The sequence below is a fragment of the Poecilia reticulata genome, linkage group LG2 (assembly GCF_000633615.1).
Source record: "Poecilia reticulata strain Guanapo linkage group LG2, Guppy_female_1.0+MT, whole genome shotgun sequence".
NCBI lineage: Eukaryota > Metazoa > Chordata > Actinopteri > Cyprinodontiformes > Poeciliidae > Poecilia > Poecilia reticulata.
Window position 1 is genome coordinate 14,074,303 of NC_024332.1, and position 20,804 is coordinate 14,095,106.

General features: G+C 42.0%; 1 protein-coding gene across 1 annotated transcript in view; it reads left to right on the forward strand.

Moving 5' to 3' along the window:
* sema5ba (sema domain, seven thrombospondin repeats (type 1 and type 1-like), transmembrane domain (TM) and short cytoplasmic domain, (semaphorin) 5Ba) overlaps nucleotides 1-20,804 on the forward strand; it is a 183,705-nt gene that overhangs the window by 156,176 nt on the left and 6,725 nt on the right. Inside the window, exons 14-19 of the mRNA XM_008435404.2 lie at nucleotides 71-218; nucleotides 1,392-1,617; nucleotides 6,336-6,548; nucleotides 11,261-11,431; nucleotides 16,171-16,308; nucleotides 19,346-19,390. Coding sequence (XP_008433626.1) covers nucleotides 71-218; nucleotides 1,392-1,617; nucleotides 6,336-6,548; nucleotides 11,261-11,431; nucleotides 16,171-16,308; nucleotides 19,346-19,390 — 941 coding nt within the window. The remainder of the gene's footprint in view (nucleotides 1-70; nucleotides 219-1,391; nucleotides 1,618-6,335; nucleotides 6,549-11,260; nucleotides 11,432-16,170; nucleotides 16,309-19,345; nucleotides 19,391-20,804) is intronic.

A 20,804-nucleotide genomic window follows, 5' to 3' on the forward strand; every position in this document is an offset into this window, starting at 1 on the left:
CCGGTGACGTTTTGCGATTTTCAGCCACATTCAGCAAACTGAACACGTCCCACCACCGTCTTCTCAACAGGTTCTGCAACGAGGGCGTATCGTGTCCGCAGCCCATTTTCTGGACGCCGTGGGCCTCGTGGACCAAGTGCAGCACAGAGTGCGGCGGAGGTGTCCATTCCAGGGTCAGGTCCTGTGAGAACGGCAACAGCTGTCCAGGATGTGCACTGGTAGGGAAAACACACACTCACAAAAACACACTCCGACCCAAAAATCAGAAGTGGTGGGTGTAAAAAAAACCCAATTCAACTGATGCAAAAGGGATATTTTTTTAACTAGCAAAGGAAAAAAAAACATTATCAAGACATTAAAAAGAAAACAAAACGGATGACAGTGGAAGATTTTAATGACATGTAACGTAACGTAACTCTTACACAAGAAAGAGTCACAACTACAAATGTTTATATCAATAAATGCAGCACATATTATGCTTCTTGGACTCACTGACWGAGAAGAATCCAATCCTGATGTCCTGAACAGCTGATAGCACAATGAATAATGCTAGCTTATGTTAAAGTAACTTTATTTCTAAAAACATAAGTAACATTAGTGTACAAAAAAAAAAGAAATAAAGAAAGGAAGGAAGGAAGTACATCCATGCCCACATTTGAAGCATAACCTGCTTAATGGTTCTCATTTTTAAAAGATTTTTTAAATCTTCCTCACTGGAAAACATAATTTATGACATATTTAGGAAATCTTTTTAGAAGGAAATTCTGACTGAAATCAGAAAATCAAAAATAAATCAAATAAACTTTATCTCACACTCTACAGCTCCAAGTGAATATGGTGAATGTAAAATATTTGACACTTCTTAAGTAAAAAATGCTACTTTTGAAACTACTTTAGTTTGTTTTAACATTAGAAAAAAATATTTTTGCGTGCAAAATAGCTTCGTCTAATGAAGCTTCTTCTAAACGTAAATAAGACTTTTGGCACAACGTCCTCTGAACAGCTGTATCCAAATTAGAGGTAACAGCCACAACAGAAGCACCTGGAGAAAAACCTACACATAATTTTAATATACACGCCTCAGACCACAAACATAGTAGAGGTGATGATGGTGATGATTTGAGCTAAACGCACCTTTGTCGTCCAAATGTTGAATCGGCAACAGAATAGGTCAAAAATATGAATCTAAGCCAACAGAAAAAGTGTCTCTAGTGATGTAACAGAAAGCTAAAGTCATATCAAATTTATACTTTTTATTCAAGCAGGAGGCAGAATTTCTTTACATCCCAATTTAATCTAATTTATGAAATGCTAGTGTAAAACAAATAACCACTTTTCTGCTTTTCATGTAGGAGTAAAACTTGTCTGTAAATGTCCACTGTGTCCTGTAGGAGTACAAGGCCTGCAACCTGGAGGCATGTCCAGAGGTGAAGAGGAACACGCCTTGGACGCCCTGGATGCCGGTCAACGTGACCCAGGGCGGGGCCCGTCAGGAGCAGAGGATGCGCTACATGTGCCGGGCCCACCTGGCCGACCCCCACGAGCTGCAGATCGGACGGAGGAAGGTGGAGACGCGCTTCTGTCCGAATGACGGGACGGTGGTCTGCGATACGGACAGTAAGTGGCGGACGCGAGTACAGCTCTGCGTTTACAGCCGCCAATAAGGAGGAACCGCTGCCACCTGGAGATGTCTGATTGCTTGACTCATTTTTCTTTTCGTAGGTTTAACGGCTCGCTTATAGATCACAGTGATAGCGTAGCGATAGATTCTGAGGTACTGCAAAAGATAAGGACTATTACTGCACCCACTCAATGTCCAGAGAACATGAAGAGATGAGCAGCAGCCCATATTTGTATTCACAGAGTCACACTGGAGTTTTAAATTTCGCTGTGTTTCATATTTGCAGCGGTTTTCTGCCATGTAAACCAGACGCGGCTTTCGAGGAGCCGGACTGAACACGTTTGTCCTAATATGGGGTTTTATTTTGATGCAGCTGTGATCGATGGTGCGTTGCCTGGCTTTCTACAGCCCATTGACATTTCCATAATTCTTTTCCCCAAGCAGCAGATAACATCAGTGTCATGAATTAATATCTTTTTCACCGAAGGAATTTTGATGCCTACGGTGTGGGCTGTTTTACGTGCTGCAGCGCGTTTCGTGGCTAGTCTTCAGGTTTGTGCTGCCAATTCATGCCAATTATAAAACAGCAGTCTCTCTCTCTCTCTCTCTCTCTCATTCTCTCTCTCTGTGGGTTAATGTAGATCCTATAATGCTAATATTTCTAAAATGCTTCCAGCATTGCCAAATGTTTTCAGGCACATTGCTAAAGCTCAAAGGGATAAAGCTGAACATTTGATGTACTTCATTTAGCCTTCCTGTTATCTGCTGAACCAGGTTCTTACATCTTTATGCTTCCTGACCTCACTAATAATGGAAGTATCAGTCCTCTTCAGTAAAAATTCAGCTCTACACCAAAGAGTGTTGTTAAGACATGAGCCGGTAGCGCTTATATTGTGTGTTGATTGTTTTGGAAAAAGACTTTTGAGTTTTAAACCAGATGGTAAAGAGGCTTGCTAAGCTGAAATTTGGCTTATTCTGGTCTCTGGTCTACTTATCAGTGAATCTCTAATTTTTAGGAATTAAAAAGAAACGCACACAAGAGACGTATTCATAAAGCAATTCTGTGCAAACCAGAAATGTCTTATTTTTAAACTACTCACAAAGAAATCGTATCCCTTGAATAGCACTTCCCTAGCAAATTGCATCTCTCTCCACTGACACACTTCCCACATTTAAATCTCCATGATTTTTAGGGGACGTTTAGAGCCGTAGAAAATTTGTTTGCATTCTAAAGGACCATAATCATTTGCATCTGCATGTATCCAGGGCGTCTGTGTAACTTTCTGATGCAAAAATAAATCAAATGCCACATGCAAAACATTGCAAAAAAAACAAACAAAAAACAAACCAGAAGTTAGCAGATTGCACCGCTTCGTGAATTCCCCTTCGAAACGCGGTCAGGGTAGCACCAAGGTCTGATTTCAAATTGTCCTTCTGTTTGCTGCAGCTGTTCTCATTCGTTAAGATTCCAAAACAAGACCTAAAAAATGACATTATTGTAGTCGGTAGTGAAGATGAATTTTATAGTTTACAGGAAGTAGAATTTGAGTTGGTGATAAACCTGTGAGTGGCCTGGATCAGCTGTCATTCAGAGAGCAGAAGTCTTAAGAGCACCAAGCTAAAGGCGGCAGGAGCTTGATAAATAACCCTGCCGCAGGAAAACGCTGCAATCGTGGAAGAGCAGAGTGTTTTGTTTACATCTCTGAGTAAGTAGCAATAGGACAGATGACTTTGCAGAAGCGTGCTGTAGCATCCACTCTCCTGCCATGTTGTTTTTCTCTTGAGTATCACAGTAATAATCTGCTAAATGTATTTGTTGCTTCCTGAGTAAAGCAGAATGGAAAAAGATCCAGTTTTATAAGAAAACTTATCAAATAAAACAAATTAAGTGTCAATAATGGAAAAATGGTTGATAATTCGAATGAATAAAAACAGTCTTTATTTGAAATAAAGATTTTTTTTCCCCCAGTTTAATCAAAGTGGACATAATAGAGCCAGTTTTTGGTCATTCAACTTTGCTTTTAGTTAAGATTATTTTCCAACAATTTACTGATTTTAAGGACTTGATGTACTTTTTCTTACAAAACCACATTTAAATATCATGCAGTCAATGAATAGCAGTTGTACAATCCTTTGTAAGCTTATTACTAAGTTTTCAAAGGATTGAACTGGATCCCACTCACCCGGTGCTGCCACTCATTTTTTTAATATTTTATTTAACCTTTATTTTACTAAGATAAAATCCCACTGAGATGAAAACAACAAAAAATCTTCTTTATTTAGAAGTTGTCAGACATGAGGGAGATCTTGTCCATGTTAATGATATGATCCGGTGACACTTTGTGTTCAACAAACCTATGGAAACTTTTGACTGTATTTTACGTCTGCCGGCAGTTTCTGACACACCAGCGCCCATGTTCAAAAATCAGGGGGTCAGGAATGACCTGCTCCTCCGGTGAAGTGCGCAGCGGGGCAGAGCGGAGACGCCTGCAGTAAATATGTGGTGACAGAGAGGATGTTGCATAGCCTGAACAGCGAACACCAAGAAGACCCTGCTGCAAATTCAATTATATTTATCTCCTTGGCAACTGCCAGGGCGTGGAGACGTAGCTGAACTCTTTACAATCATCAACAGCTGTTCCAGGTGTTTTAAAAAGTAGCACTGACAGACAGACACAGCTATCTAAACGCGCTACAGTAGGAATGTCTGACGAGGTAGCAGATCATCAGAATGCGGGCAGCGTGTTCACTTGTTCCTCGAGCTTTGGCCATCCAGCTTTAAGCCACAATTAGCTTACCTCGCTGCTACAGTTTGTAATGTTTGTGTCGTATATGTCTCTACGAATTATGGAAAAAAAGACGTATATAAGTTGCTCCTGACTGCAAGTCAGAGTACCAGCCAAAGTATGAAAAACATGTGACTCTTGCCTTGAGGGAAAAAAGTCAGAGTTTGAATCCTGGCCTGGAGTCTTTCCGCGTGGAAAGTCCAAAAACATGCCAGAAAGGTTAATTGGTTCTTCTAAATTTTCCCTTAGACAAGAGAGTGTGTGCGTGTGAGTGTGTGTGTGTGTGCGTGTGTGTGTTAGGGGTTGCACCAATTAGTCGACTAGTCGATTCTTTTCTCTGCAATGGCTTTTTTCTGGCCCGTCGACTTGTCGCAATCACGTGACAAAACAGATTTTTCCAAGGAAATGAAAGAAGGTGGGACTAGGTGAGTTTGTCAGAAAGCTCAAATTGTATAAAAACGTAAATAATGTAACAAAGAGACACTGTAAATTACAGCATAGGCTCCTGCAATAGGGGTGTTGTGCAGCGCGGTGGTTAGCGCTGCGCCCCGCATATAGAGACTTTAGCCCGCAGGAGTCAGACTCCCATCCTCCATTCGCTGGGTCCAGGCCTCTCTCCCCCCGCTTCGCTCTCTCTGCTCCATTACAGTCAGATTGCTGTCAAATAAACTAGTGACGAAAAAATCCTTTAAAAAAAAAAGACTACCAGAGTAATGTGCAATAACGCGTCATGATGTCAGGTTTTTTTATCCCTCAACTACCCCCAACTGATCAGCGTCATCCTGCGTATTGAAGCTTCTAACCTGGCAGCTTTACGCTCTTATAAAAATATGGTTTGACAACATCTGGAAACTAAGTCCAAGCTTCATCCTGAGGGTCTGATAGAGGCGATGTCTGCCGCCGTCTGCATGTCGGTTCAGAGCCGCTGCTGAGTCAGCAGAGCTTCCTGCCGCGCATCGGGCAGAGGAGCAGCAGGTGGCTTTGTTGAATTCAACTGTAACCAAACGGGATCCGTTCATAATAAGTTTGGTTTGTGATGTTCCAAAAGCGCCATTATGGTCAGTGTGATAATTTGACTCCTATAGAAGTAACTATCCAGGGATCATCAGTATCAGCCGGTGTTTGAACTAAAGAAGTCAGACCCGACTTTGTGCAACAAACTTTTCTCGGCTGCTCACAAAGAATGATCTGTTTATTGCTCTTTTAATTCTGCATAATAGACTAAAGCGGGAGAAGGGGAGAAGAGTGTAGGGGTTAATATTTGCCGTGAAAATAGCTGATAAAGCCTCCAAGTAGTTGTGATGGGTTTTGCGCTTATGTCACTATGACGTCACCGCAACTAGTCGACATTGACGCGACTATTATCATGATGTAGTCGACCTTAAAAAATATGTAGTCATTCAACCCCTAGTGTGTGTGTGTGTGTGTGCGTGTGTGTGTGCATGGCACACATGGGGGGAAGCAAGCATGTAAAGATTTCTCGCAGCAGAACCATGACACACACCCTCCCTCAGACCCGTTAGCTCCGCTACACGCTGTTAGTGACGGGCTCACAGTCTGGTACTAAACACACCACTGACACACAGGGAGTCGCACACAGCGGCAGACTGATGTTTGCCACTGGTGGCCTTTTCACACAGCCCTCTCCTACATCGATTACCTGTCTCCCCCTGTCAGCCTCCCGCGGGTCGGCTGCATCGACTTTAACAAACTGATGAAACACCGACAGCAGGGAGCTGTGGGATGCAAAAGATACAGACCTTGAGGAGAGAGACAGTGAAAAATGCCTCTTGGTCGATTTGCATGCTTCCTATCGATGTTCGTTGGTTTAAACCCTGAATATACCAGCTGTGGTTACGATTCTTCACCTTGAATCAAACTTGGGTACTTTAATTCCATTTTTATTTTTTAAATCTCTCCATCTGCAGGTCTGGTGGAGGAGTTGCTAAAAACGCCAGTGGTGAGAACGGCGGGGACGAGCTGGTCGTCGTGGGAGACCTGGTCCAGCTGCTCTCAGAGTTGTGCTAAAGGTTACCGCACCCGTCGGCGGACCTGTTCCGGGCCGGAGGGGAAGAGCGCCCCCGTGGCGTGCCGTGGCTCCCCTGTGGAATACCAGGACTGTAACGTGCAGGCATGTCCCGGTGAGTGAGTCCAACTCGGCTACCTTCACTGTCACAGAGACAGAATCTCGAAACAAACAGGTTGCTCAGATCAGAATTTATTTTTAGATAAATATGCATTTAGTTTTATTACTGTACTTGAGGATCAGCTAGAATATCCTTCACATTGCATCATCTCTTGTCACATCATCTCTGAATTGCCCTCTTTGTGATCCTGCTGGTTATTCTTTGTTTAAGACATAGATGAGTCTGCCGTGTCTGTGAGATATTCAGGCATTTCAGGATGACTATCTATTTTGGGAAAGAACAACTCCCCTTGGTACGGACACAAGAGCTATAAAACACATTGAGTGCACATAGAAACCCCCCCCAAAGTCCAATAAGGTCCTGTTATAAAAAAAATTACTGTTATTGCACTTTGTGAATTATAGACTGAACTGCACTTGTTTCCTGTGAAATGTGCTGAAGGGTCGACTCCTAAAAGAGTTCAACAAAACCTGTTGTTTTGGAGGGGGCTTGTGAAAGTATTCATGCCTCTTAATGTTTTTCACATTATGCCACACTATGACCAAAACCTCAGAGATTTCAGTTGTATTTTTACGGTATATATCAACTAAGATCTAGTGTCTGATTATGAAATGGAAGGGAAATGATGCCTGGTTTTCAGATTTTTTTTCCACAAACAACTCTTTGATGCAGATCAAAACACCCATCATATGCAGGGTGGATGCTGCCTACGAACAATGATTTTTAAGTGTCTCGATTGAATTTAGCTCTGGACTTTGACTAGACCATTCTAACACATGATTATGATTTAATCTGACCCTTTCAAATGAAACTCTGGCCCAGTCTGAGATCCTTTGAAACTTCTAGTAAAATAGCTCGGCACATTTAGCATATTGGACAAAGAGTTCAAAGAGGTGGAACAAATTATTTACATTTGTATTTTTTTTCAATGGGGGAAACATGTTTCCAAATTTTCAAGATCCAAACTGCCTGTTTGAACAATTTGTATGGAGACATTTGTCAGGACGTTGAAATTTGTTCTTGTAACATGGCAACACGGGGAAAAGGTCAAAGGGTATTAATTCCTGTCCAAGGCAATTATGGCAAGTTTTAACGTTCCGAAAATGGAATATTAGCTTCAAACAGACATATTAATACCCGTTTGGAAAGTATCATATGTACGGGTACATATGATACTTTCCAAATGTAAAACATTTCAGTTTACTTGCTAGCTTACCTCAACAACAGCTCTTTCTAAAACTGTATTTAGTGTAGGGGAAAAAGCAAGAAGTAAGCTGATGTAAAGTCTTTTTATGCTGATGTCTCCATCACATTATGGGTTCCTAAAGAAAAGGGAAGCAAAAAAAAAAAGACGGTTATAGAGACAGAGTGCTGGGGGTCGATGATAGTTACAGAATACTGCTGACTGGGCAATTAACGTCATTAGCTAATGGTTACCAGCAGCCGCAGCCAAGCAGGAAAAGTTCCTGAACAAATTAAGTTATCTGTTTCAAACTCCTCATCAAACCATCATAATCAGCTGACCTGGAAAAGGCGCTGGACTGGCTCTGCTTATTAAACACACACACGCACACACACATGCGCGCACACACACACACACACACACACACTCCTTAAAACAGACAAACGCATAAAACGAGCAGCCACAGCGAAGGGTCTCCTCTGAAGAGATGGACCTTTATCTTCTTGCCTGATATCTTCTGAATTATTGATTTGTGTTTGGCTGCTTGAATCTGCGTTCGAATGTTAATTGTTGGCGTTCAAATGAAGTCCTTACGTAGAGAGACGTGACCTCGGGTAGCCCGGATCGCAGCGAGGAGACGTTTTGCCAGTTCTGTCACGTTTCCGTGTGGCCTCCCAAAGGACGTGCAGGTGAGAAGGACGAGGCCAGTGACAAAAGAGAGAATGAGTGTGAAATAGTAATTGATGATGAAATTAGAGGGCAGGATGGAGGCAATGAAGATGGCTGAAGAGATTAAAATATAATGTCCGCCTGTGCAGTGGAAGCGGTTGTCTGTGGGTCCGATCGGCGAGGCGGTCAGAGGACAGAGCTCCGTCTTTCATTACGGGAAGTTTGGACTGAAAAGCAGTTTGATTTCAAGTTGAATTTAAAAAGAACAAAATCCCAGTTCGCTTTTTTTTTTTTTTTTTGAGAGTCGAACGTGAATTTGTTAGCAACATTTTTAAACTTTTAAAACGCAGACCAAGCCTCTACTCAAGAGGAGTATTTGATTCAGTCACAAAGCCGTTTGTCTTCTTATAATGAGGCAAACTGAGTCTCAAGAGTTATCAAATGAACTCCAAGAGTAAAAACTCTGAAAATCTAAGTATTTTCAAAGCCACACTGCTGAATTTTTTCTTTTTGCTAATGACTTTTACATTGTGGGGTGAACAGAAAATAATTTGTGCCACACTTGTTTCTGCCTGCAAAGAATAAAAATGTCAAAAGATATCTACAACTAACCAGATGTGGGCGTTTTTTAACAGTATTAGCTGCAGAAATACCACGGTTTATGGTATCATGGTATTTAACACGATGATGATGATGATGATGATGATGATGATGATGATGGATAGATCTATTATTAAAGTTATAGTAATTATTTAAAAAATGTTCAACTTATTACACAGACTTGAGCCACATTAATATGTTTACAGTTAGTTTTTGCCAGCTGATGTTAGCTGATATTAATCGGGTTCTCTGCTTAGCTAACAAGTCTGGACTGAAATGCTTAACACACGCTGAGTTTCCCAGCAGCCAAACTGCTTCTGTGCAGTAGCCGTGTTTTAGCCAGCTGACAAGTTGTGTGCAGCAACAGGTGGGGGAAGGGAAGTGCTGCCCATCCCCCGTCTGTGACTATATCCAACAATAATTCTCAATATGGTTTTCTTTGAATTTTTAAAAATCGGACTAGATTTATTTGTTGCTGTCCGTTAAGCTTTGATTTTTGATTGATAACCAGAACTGTTTGACTAATGAGACCCAAAATGCTGCTAGAATGAAACAACAAAACTACTGATCCCATTTATTGCACAGAGAACAACTCTGTTCACTTGTTTTAACTCTTTTATTTATCAACATTTTTACCATTTTGTACCTGTAAACAAACCGGCTTGTACCTGTGTCATTAAACCGATCCTACAATTTAATTTGAGCTTAGTGTTTTCATAATGATAGGAGACAAACAGTCCTCAAAATGTTTAAACTGAAAACTGTTTCTTACTCCATGTTCCAATTTATCGTATCGTTTTCCCATTATAGACTAGAAAAAGGATATAGAAGATCATTCCAGATTACTGTCTGTCGAAGCAGGTACAAAACGTTCCCATGCACAAATTGGTTGGTATGAAACTTCCTGGATGAACCAAAACTGCAGCACCGACGCAAAAGCAGTTAAAAAGCATGAGTGTCATTTTATAGCTACCAAATATTTACAGTTTATCAGTGTGACTTCCTGTAACTCGGTGAGTCAGACGCTCATCCAGTCAGGTTAGAATCAATCAGTCGGAGACGTGGCTCGCTGTGAGAGCCGGTTAGCGTTAAATAGTAACATCCTGCTTCTCTCGCTGTCATCCTATCTGCTAAACAAGTCTCCACTCTGCCTCTCAAGTTACCTGGCAACGACGCCTCCCTGCCTCCGTCAGGCAGACATCAGCCAGTCAACCAGACGGTCAATGAGTCACCCGCACTTTTCTGATTAGATCTGACGAGGCATTAGCAGTCCCTCCGCTCCCCCCCAAGGGAAGAGAAGAAGAAATCAGTACGTTACTCAGGTAGGAGAAGACGTAGGAGGAGGTGTGATGATTGAGACGGCAGCAGAAGGGTACCAACGTGTTGTTTATGTCCCACACTGATCCCTAGTTTACCCAAAAAAACGCATCTAAATATACGGAGCGTAGTGACGTTGAAGACAGATTGCATTTAATGTTGTGGGACGTGTGGAAAACTCAGTTTGATGGGCTGGAATAGAACGGGTGCAGCTTTGTTAGGCTTCATTTTGTCACGCATTGTAAACTTAATTCTGCGCCAAATTATTTTTTGTTAATACAAACTGAAGAATTTAAGCAACAGCTTCATCCACTGCCATCCTCCATGTTTCACAGGGCAGCAGTCCACATCTGTAAAGATGTGACTTCAGAACCAGTTGTTTCTGAGTAGCTTATATCTGGTCTGCTGCTGAACTCCTTCTTAAAGTGTGTCAGATGATAACAACAACCAAAGTAGTTTTTGTTTTTAGGACAGGGACCCGTTTTGTCTCCAAACTCTATTTACTGCTTCCACTTGGATGGTGTAATATTTTCTGTGGTGTTCGATGGAAAATGTGAAAACACTGATACAGGGTGACCATAAGATTTAAATCTCTTGAAAATAAACCCACTTAAACACATCTGTGCTGAGTGTTGCACAGCTGGGTGGAAAAGCAGAAAACAAAATTTGTTTGCCCTTTAAATTCGCAGCTTCGTTTCTGTAAGTATTCCCATAACATCTCCCGTGAACTGTTCTTCTTGGAGTTCAGTCGTTTGACCCCTGTGGACATTTTTTTATTAGATAGTGAACTGAAATGAATCCAGGCTTGTGATAAGAGCTTGCCCTTCCTCACAGAGTGTAATATTTCAGTGTTAAATGGCTTCCATGCTGCTTTGCACCACACACTAAGGTAGCATAAACTAATGTATCGGAGTGTGTGTGTGTGTGTGTGTTGCAGTGAAAGGTGCGTGGTCCTGCTGGTCTCCCTGGTCTCAGTGCTCAGTGGGCTGCGGCAGCGGCCACTACCAGCGGACACGCTCCTGTAACAGCCCCGCCCCCGCCAACGGAGGAGACATCTGCATAGGCCTGCACACCGAGGAGGCCCTGTGCAACACACACACCTGTGACGGTAAGGTCCCGCTTGAAATTCAGCGTCACAACTCAGATGTGGATATTTATAGCGCCTCGCAACAACATCTGTGTCGCTCTCAGTAGTGTTTCAGGTTTATAACCACAAATCCTAGTGGGATTTTTACGTAATAGACCAACAGAAATAACGTACGAGACATTTGTGTGAGTGCGAGGAAAGATATCCACGCTTTTCAAAATTGCGAATAGTTACAAATGAAACTTGACACATATTTGTTTTCAGCCTCCTGTAGGCTATAACCGTAATAAAAATGTAAGCAACAATGGCGTGGTTTATGTCAAACGATATTGATGTGTTTGAATGACGGTCTGTGGCTAAACTCAAAAAGATGTTCACAGACACGTTTCCTCCAATCAGAATCGCTTCGGCTATACTGCAAAGAAGAAAGAGCAAAAGTGTCTCTAGATGTCCAAACGCTCCTGTCTTTCCAGTGAAAATCTCATCATGCAAAGACTTGCATCATATGTGTTGAGTTCAAACACTAAAACCCACTGAAATACATTGAAGTTTGTGATTTCAACATGACAAAAGGTTAAAAAGGGTTTGAGTCCTTGCGCATGGCGCTGTACTCCTGTGTCATTTCTGTGCTGCCCCCCTTCGGTGAGTCGGCTTCAGTATTTTTTTCCTAATGAATTAAGAGAGTCTTTCATGAAATGTGAAGATAAACGTTCATGCTGAGAAAACAAGCCGCCCCTCTTGCTGTGCAGCTGGAGCTCTGAGCGCCATGGCAACCCCTCTGAGGAGCTTCAAAAAGAGACACCATCACGCTGTGAAGCATATGGGAACTTTAGCGCAACACATCCGAATGTTTGGCATTGTGTCTGTGAGCAGGGTGTTGATATTACTAGTAATAAAAAAAATATTAGTGTTTACATTTTTTAGTTTAGTCGTTTAAAACGGGAGAAAAATTCCAAGATCTCATTTATTTGAACTCAAAAGGTTTTGGGGGGTTTTTTACACTCAAAGTTTTTATAGTTCACAATTCAGTGGAGTCTGGCGTCTGTTATGCTTCCTGTCTTGGTTCAGTTAAGTTATGAGCCCTCGCTGAAGGTGCCTCGTAAGTTTTTACTTTCACTCTGTCCCAAATTCTCCACAGTGACTCCTCTAACTGGAGTCACTGTGGAGGTAAGTTGAATTTACCTCCACAAAAAACAGAAACATTTGCAAGTGGGTTTTTCTCCACCAGGCTGCTTAATCACTGAGAACCCACATTATATTTGCCTTTTGCCGTCTTGTGTAAGTAGCCAAGAAAATGCAAACAGTAGTTGGAGATGAGCAATAAATAAATAACATTGTTTTCTAAAGCTGTTAATGTAATTTACAGGATGTTGTGGATCAACAACTCCTTAGCTAAATTAAACAATTCATCCCCCTTGAACCTTTTGGTTTTTTACTATAAAAACACAGAATCTTTCTACATATTTTATGTCTGGTTTCTACTTCAAATATCCTTGTACACTTTAAATAAGACAAAGCTAACTTACATGTAGCCTGTCAGCAAGATATAGGAGTTTGTTGTAAGTTTTATTTGAAGGGTACTGAGATATTCGCACTAGAAACCAGACAAAAATCCCTGGTGAGGTTTTTGTGTTTTTGCAGCGTCGTTGTCGTCGTAACCACAATCCTTAATAGACTTTGTTGTGTTTCTGTGTGGCAGAACACCACAAGGTGCAGCTTCAGTGTGGAGTGAAAGTCAGTGCAGTCACTAGGTTCAGGGTTGAGACCACTATCAGCCAAAAATGGACCCAAAGCATCTTCTCTGGGGGTTTGTTGTGTCGCTGACATGGCATCCGTCAAACTGGGCTTCTTGTTTCTGGACTTCTTGTTTTGTCATTCGTCAAGCCAGATTTGTTGAGTGCAGGACGTCCCGTTGAGAGCTTCTTGCACCTGAGTGGTGGATCTTTACAACTTTTCAGAGCAGTCATGGCGCCTCTTCCCAGTAAAAAGCATTTCAAGGTCCTGGCTTAGTCGGCCTCCAGACCTGAACCCGATAGAAAGTCTTTAGAGAGAGCTGAAACTGCGTTGCCTAGCAAAGGCCCCAAAACCCAAGCAATCTGGAGTAGATCTGCATGGACGGAGTGGAGCCAAGATGTCTGCTGTAGTGCAAACCTGGTCAAGAACTGCAGGAGACATCTGACCTCTGTTATTGTAAACAAAAGTTTCTGTAAATTAATTAAACTAATTTCCAGTTTGGAATCAATTAAAAAATTTTTTTATTGAATTGTATCAAATATGAACTTCTCGTTTTATGTTGTGCAAAATATTTGTTTTCTGCAAAAAAATGCAAATTAATTACTTAAAAATTATACATACACAGTTGAGGTGTACCTATGACGTAATTACAGACCTCTCCGTTCTTTGCAAGTGGGGAAACTTAAAATCAATCACTGCTGTATCTAACATTGGCTTTTCGTACTTTAAGTCGCACCTAATTTCCTTATAGATGACCAAGTAAAGCAGGTTGAATAAACACCGCATGTATTCAGACTTTTGCCCAGACTGAATGAGCCGGACGCTACGTGGGAAGTATAAGAATCGTCTTCCTTTCTGTTCCCACATGGTCACTGAAAGATTCATGACATCAGTTTCCTAATCTGAGATGATTAAGAATCAGATCTCCTAGGGTTTTAGCCCAACTCTGATTCTTCATTTTTTAATATCAAATGACCAGTGCGCGCATGTGTGTGTGTGTTATTTAAATAATTATCATGCAAATCAGAAATGACCCGGGGTCGTTGATGTGCAAATCTTGCGTTTCGACGCCTGACTTGCATTTGTTGTTGTCCGTCTGAATTAAACGACTGCGTCTCCTGAGCTGTCATTTCTCTCAGAGGCTTTTCATTCTGAATCAATCAAACTGTCATTCACAGAGGGACTAATGCACACTGCCAGCCTCCCTGGTAATTACAAAGAGCACCTAATGGCTTTGTGGCCTCCCCTCCATTGCTAGACACTAATCAGGTTCTGTTATATCATCTTAATGCTTTCCTGTTTGACGTGAACCAACACATCCGGTTAACCCAGCTTCAGGCCCAATCTGTCTGCTTGTCTGCTCGTACGCTGGCGAGCAGGAAAGCCCTCATCTGTCGGGGTTGTCCTGGTGCAACAGCTGTCTGTGCATGTGTAATCACTGACAGGCTGTCAGTCGCCGGGTTAGTTGATGCTCCTGTTCGAGGTCGTTTTATTTCAAATTTAAAAAGTACAACAATCAAAATTTGTCGACAACTTGATTTTTGTACAGTTTTACCTCCCAGTATGGACTTAAGATATGTAATGCTGAATGTTTTTCAGTCCGTTTGTGTGCATGCCTGCTCACACTTCAGGCAATAATCAGTTCATTCAGCCTGCTTATTGCTCTGCTGCCTGAACACTGCCAGTATTTTCTGATGCTGATTGGGAAAAAAGTTCAGCGTTTAGTCTGCACCAGCAAGACACCCTGAGTCAGCTGTAGTTGTCATGCCAGGCCACTAGATAGTGCTGTGATTTTAACATGTCATCAAACGCGCATGAGCTATTGACACTTTGGTTCCACCTCATTGGCTTCCATCAGTAACCTGTCTCCCAAGTGCTCATATAATATAGATGTGCTTTATCTGAAGTTGTGCTAAGCTAAACAGGTTAAGTAGCACAGCACAAATCTATCTGCTATTGTTTTTGTTATTCCTCCCTGAAGGCGAAGCGTAAATCCTACAGTCGTGAGTTTTTTGGATTAGTACTTCACATCTCRTGTCACAGAAAAGCTTCAGATGATGTCAGATGCTAATGTGTTAGCATTACTAAAGTTGCCAGCATTTCTAAATCGGCCATTTACAGTAACTCTTATACTTTTTCTCGTTATCTTCTGTGAGTCTCACTCTTTCTCGCCGTCTCGCAGCCTGAATGAACGGCAGACATGTCTCGACATTTTCCAGAGCTCCCACCGTCTCTGTGACCAAAAATATCTCACCAACATTGAAAGTGACCTTTTCTTCTTCACTTATTACCACCAAAGATTGCTGTAAGTGCGACACGGTGTCGCCTCTGGACGGCTGGTCCGGTCGGAGTCGATCGAGGCTGAAACCCGGTCACCAGCAGATGTCCAGGACTCTCTCTGGTACATGTCGTCATGTGAACTTGTGCATAGCTTTGGCTGTCTGGACGGAATACCAACGAGAGCGGAGGATATTGTAACAGTTGCTTGGTGTTTTTATTTGCCCAGAGGCTTTCGCTGACAGGAGGGAACAGATTGAGCTCACAAAGCGACAGGTCGGTCAGTCCGGGACTGGTAGGAAAGGTAAAAGCAGTCCGTCCTCTTTCTTTTTTACTCAGATTCCTTCTGCCAAAGCTGTAGAGCAAGCTGAGCACCAAACTAACTTTGTTCATCGGTCTTTCATACCCTGGGCTCCCTCCACTCCACTGCTCTTGAATGCAGGACAGAAGAGTCCAACAAGTGTATAGTTCAAAGGGAGGCTCTGAAAGCGGGAGGTTTTCTTTTTTTTTTCCTATTGGATAGCAGCTTTTGTTTACTGCTTGGTTGCCTGCTGCGGGGAAACAGGACTGAAGCCTGGCTTGGGAGACAAATATCTCTGCTATGCACTAAACAGTCTTGGTGTGTTTGGGTTGCTTGGTGGTGGCAGCTTGAGATTTCTCATGGTTTCCAGGCCATTCTCGGTCTAATTTAACCCTCTGAATGCCGTTGTTTATTTTTGATTTCTCTTCCCCCCCCTCTCTGTTTTCAGGCGGATGGATGGCCTGGTCTCTGTGGTCGGCCTGCGATGACTCCGGCTTCCAGACCAGGAGTCGGGTGTGCGGCGCTCAGGGCAGCGCCCCCTGTGTGGGGAACAGCACCCAGCGCAGGGACTGCAACGAGATACCTGGTGAGTCCGTCCACTCTCCTACACTCTCCTTCCACGATGTCACAAGGCTGGCTGTTCGAACGCAGAAGGAGTAGCGGTGGGGCTCGATTAGGATCTTCAATCGAGTTAACCGCATAGACAAAATGAGCAACACGTGACTTCAACAACAAAGATATTTGTTCAGCCAACAGATTGCTGTAAAATGCTATTTTACCCATTCAGCTTCCAGTTGTTTCTGATCATTCACTGAACTTTGGAAGAAGAAAAAAAAAAAACTTGTATAAAAATATGGACTGTGTGGGCTCAGGACGTCTACTGCTGCAAAATGTTTTTCTATTTTAGGCTTGATTAGCTTCTGTGATAGGCTAACTCCTTTTAGCTCAACTTGCACACAGCAGTCGTGTTTTCCACCATCTCACTAGATTGTTTTTTGAACCAAAAATTAACCCCTGATGGTCCAAGAAAGGCGATTCATCGTCCATCACTGCTGTCAGATTTACGGGTCGTACCAGGAACACACATATGGCTCCAGCTCTGGACTTTTGAATGTGTAACAAACAAAAACAAAGCAGTTTTTAACACATTAACTGATATGTAATTAATTAATCAAAATGAATGCATTATAGTCCCAGCCTTTTTAATGGCACAGTCTCAGTTGTTTTTCTCAGAGTTATAACACATGACAGGCTCTTGTTCTCCCTCCTCTAACTTTTAAAAATTTTAAGTAATTACTTTAGATTGAGGAAAAAATTCAATTTAAACTCAAATGCTGTAAAGACATGTCGTATTGTTTCGAACACAAAATCACAGCTTTTAATACTTTGTGCAGGATCTCAGATGAAGTGATCTGATCATTCAGTCTCTTGATCCGATGAGTCTCCAGACATCTCTTCAGCTCATCCCATAGTTTATCCACAGGCTTTAGATCTCGGGTCTTGAGAGAACAGTGGAAAATGGTTTTATCGGTATAACTTTATCATTTCCCCCTTAGGGAAATTTTCCTTGCAGAAAGGTGGGAAGAAAACAAGAAAGGTGATTCAGTATCACGCAGAGTTTCAACCATTTCTGTCCTGATTTCTCGATGCACTTCAACCAGGTTCCCATGGCGTTTGGGAGAGTCTGATGCTCTGACAACACAGATAATCCACCATATCATCAGTGGGGGATGTGGTGTTTTGCGACGTCTTCACCGTTTGTTTCTCACCTGGAGAGTTTGCTCCTCACAATATGACGCCTTGTAGCTTCAACAGATCGAAGCACATGGTTCCTGCAGAGTTTAGCCATATTTACGTGTTGATGTTGTAACGGCAGGACAGAAAATACTCTTGTCTCTCTTATTGCTCTCCAACAAGGTGAATCAGTGACACTTCTAAGTGTAATAGCTCCAACGGGGAGTTTGTGGTTAAAAGTCAATATGGTTCCTTCTCCCGCCTGCTGAACAATGGGTCCCTCTAAAATATATTTATAACCTCAGGACTGAAATGCAATGATAATCATTCAGAAATGTCATCAAAATTCTGATGGAACTTAAAAATCTTAAATGTCAACAAGCTAAAAATCAGTTGCATTTGTTTTAAAGGCTAATCATTGTGCTATTGGTGAATGAAAAAAACAAACATCCATATAAGCAGCTGTATTAAAACTGCATATTTTATTCCACCAGATGACACATTGAATATGTGTGTCATCCAACACAGCATTAAAAGGAAATCCATTTATTGTAATTCTTTTAACACATTTTCGCTGCTGATGTTCAAAAGACGCTTTAATTCTGTTCACCTAGAAATAAAGAGTCTACGCAGTTGTTTTTTTATTTTATTTCCAGTTTTATTCTTTTGAAGCTGAAAACCTGGGTATTTCACATTAGTCTTGAGAGGAAGCAGCAGGTCGGGTCCAACGATATTTAGATATGAATAAGCTGTTTGGTCTAAGCAGTAGTTTGTGCTCTAGAGTTACTGTTTAGATGGCTCTCAGTCATACGATTGTATGTTCAATGCATCTTTTTGTTAGTTTCTCTTTACAAAATGCTCCAAGTAGCTTCTTCTTTTTAAAAAAAAATAATATAAGGATTCACCTTTTAGTCCCTGGGACTCGTCTTGTTGTTAAATACGAATCATCATGATTAAAATTCACCCCCACTGTCATCCTCGGTCATAAGCTTTGGTAAACACAAACATGTTTGCGTGTGTGTGGTTCACATCCTGGCGCTGTAAGCCGGTCTCTGTTTGTTAATTGCGCATAATTAGGTCTGTGTGAAATTCAGCAAGTCAGCAGTTCGCCTGGTCGGCCCTCAGCTCACCTTGTTATGCTGATGCGGATCTCAGAAACTTTCTCCTGAAGTGATCTCTCGTGGCCCGCCAGAGCGGGACCCTCCAGTCTCTGAATCCCTAACGAGTTGAGATGAAGGCGATTAATATTAATGGGACGTCACAAACGGCAAATCACATTAGACTTTATTGCACATTTCAGTGAGGCCATGGAGGGATCGGCAGAGGTCTCTTGCGGAGGAGGAGGAGGAAGAGATGGAGGGCGGGGGGGGGAGATATTAGCAACAAAAATTAATCAGCAAACGTGGCTCTGCAATTAAACGCGTTGACTTGCACGGACACACACGCACATGGTTGTTCGCTTTCGGGGTGGAAAGTTTGCAGAAAGACGGGATGTGATGGACAAATAAAGTTGTTTTCCTGGTGTAAATTGTCTCTAGTAAGGAAAGGTCCAGCTCGACTGAACGAAACTTGGGAAGGAGTCTCACTCGACAGTCCAATTATCTAAACCTAGAAAGTCTCAGGTTTCATCGATACATTAAATTAAAACCAATCCCTATGGACCCTTCGCACAACAACACGGTGAACTCATTTCAGTTTTTCATGTTCCTCATATCTTGTTCTCATTTCTGCATGTTTCACAGTCGGCGTTTGTGCTCTGAAGCCCGTTCCTCCGGGGGACGGTGAACACATGCATGTGTGTGTGTCTGTGTGCGTGTGTGTAGGCGTGTGTGTGTGTGTGTTTGCATGCCTGTTTGTGTGTCTGACTTGTATTCCTCTCCTCTCCGCAGTCATTCTCCCGGCATCTGGTTTTGATAAGGACCAACAATGCGGAGGTAAGTGGATTAACGGCTCGTCCGAGCTCAGCGCATGTTCAGGTTTTTTTTTGCGTTGCCGCTCCGACTCCCTTTATGTTTCCCACAGATGTCTGGAACGCCGTGTGTGTTTTCATGCATCAAATGCGCATTTTCATGTTTGCTGTTTCACTCGCTGTAAAATTCAAGAATCACGTTCTTACGAGTCTGGTCCATTTTTGTTTTTTGACTTGGAAAATAAAAATTTTTTAAAAAACGGTGCTTCCAAAGTTCCCTGAATAAATGTTAAAAGCAAGTTGTGAAAAGAAATAAATCATTCAGATGTTATTTACCTGACAACCCAAGCGTGGAAATTTTCAAGCAGGCATTTAGGAGCTGTTGTGTGTTATAGTGGAGCAGAGTAACGTTGGTAGCAGCAGCATAATTGAGGTGAAAACACTTGAATACATGTCAAAACAGTTTTTTTCAGCATATTGTACAGCAACATGTGGGAACTTAATGGAACCAGCCGTGTAAAAAGTAGTTTCCTTATTATATCCTCTTATATGCATAATGTTTTAAAAAAAAGTTTTGAATTTTTCAAAATATAAATTTAAAGTAAATTTAACTAATTTAGACTTGGAGAGGAGCGGCGCTTGCCACCAAGTCATCCACGACTTGTTACTGTGAAATATCGTCTCTGCTGCCCGGATATCCAGCTGTTAGCATGTCATGCTAATATTATGTAAAAAGTTAACTTAGTTTGACATTTCATAGAAGACGTTAGCACTTATCAAGGCTGTGGAAATGTGAAAATTGTACTCGCTGACGTCGGCAACTCGTAAATTCCCTCTTAAGGGGTTTTCCTGTGAAGGTACATCTGTGTACMTCGCCTCAAAGCTAGTTCAGCTCCGGCGGAAACTGTTGTGGTTTTCTTTTTGACCTTTCCTTTTTCCAACACCTCGAGATGTTCTTTTGAAGATACGTTGTTGTTTCCTAAAGCTCCTTATCTGCAAAACGACCAATGCCCTCACACCCGGAGTGTTCGCTGCACTTCATCCTTACGCAGCTTTGATCGTCCAGTAACATGTGTCCAGACTTTGTGCTGCTCCTTAGGGAGTGTGTGTGAAAACCCCACACACTCCCAGGTTGGGAATCATTGTTAAGCTACTTCCTAATTTGGTCCTCGCTTCCTCAGTCAGATCCATCCCTCTTACTTCATTTATGTCTACAAAAAAAAAAAAAATCAAATCGGATGGTGGCATTTGACATAATCTCTTTTTCAAATTTCACCCCAACCAATTATAGATGTCCATACAGAGTTATAAATGAATAAAGTGACCGAAAGCAGCCTTGCATGTCATCTTTGAACCAATTCTAAAGTAAAATGGCTCCAGCGGGAGAAGTCCCAGCTGTAAATTGTTCTTCATAAAAAGGGAATAAAGTCGTGGAGTCG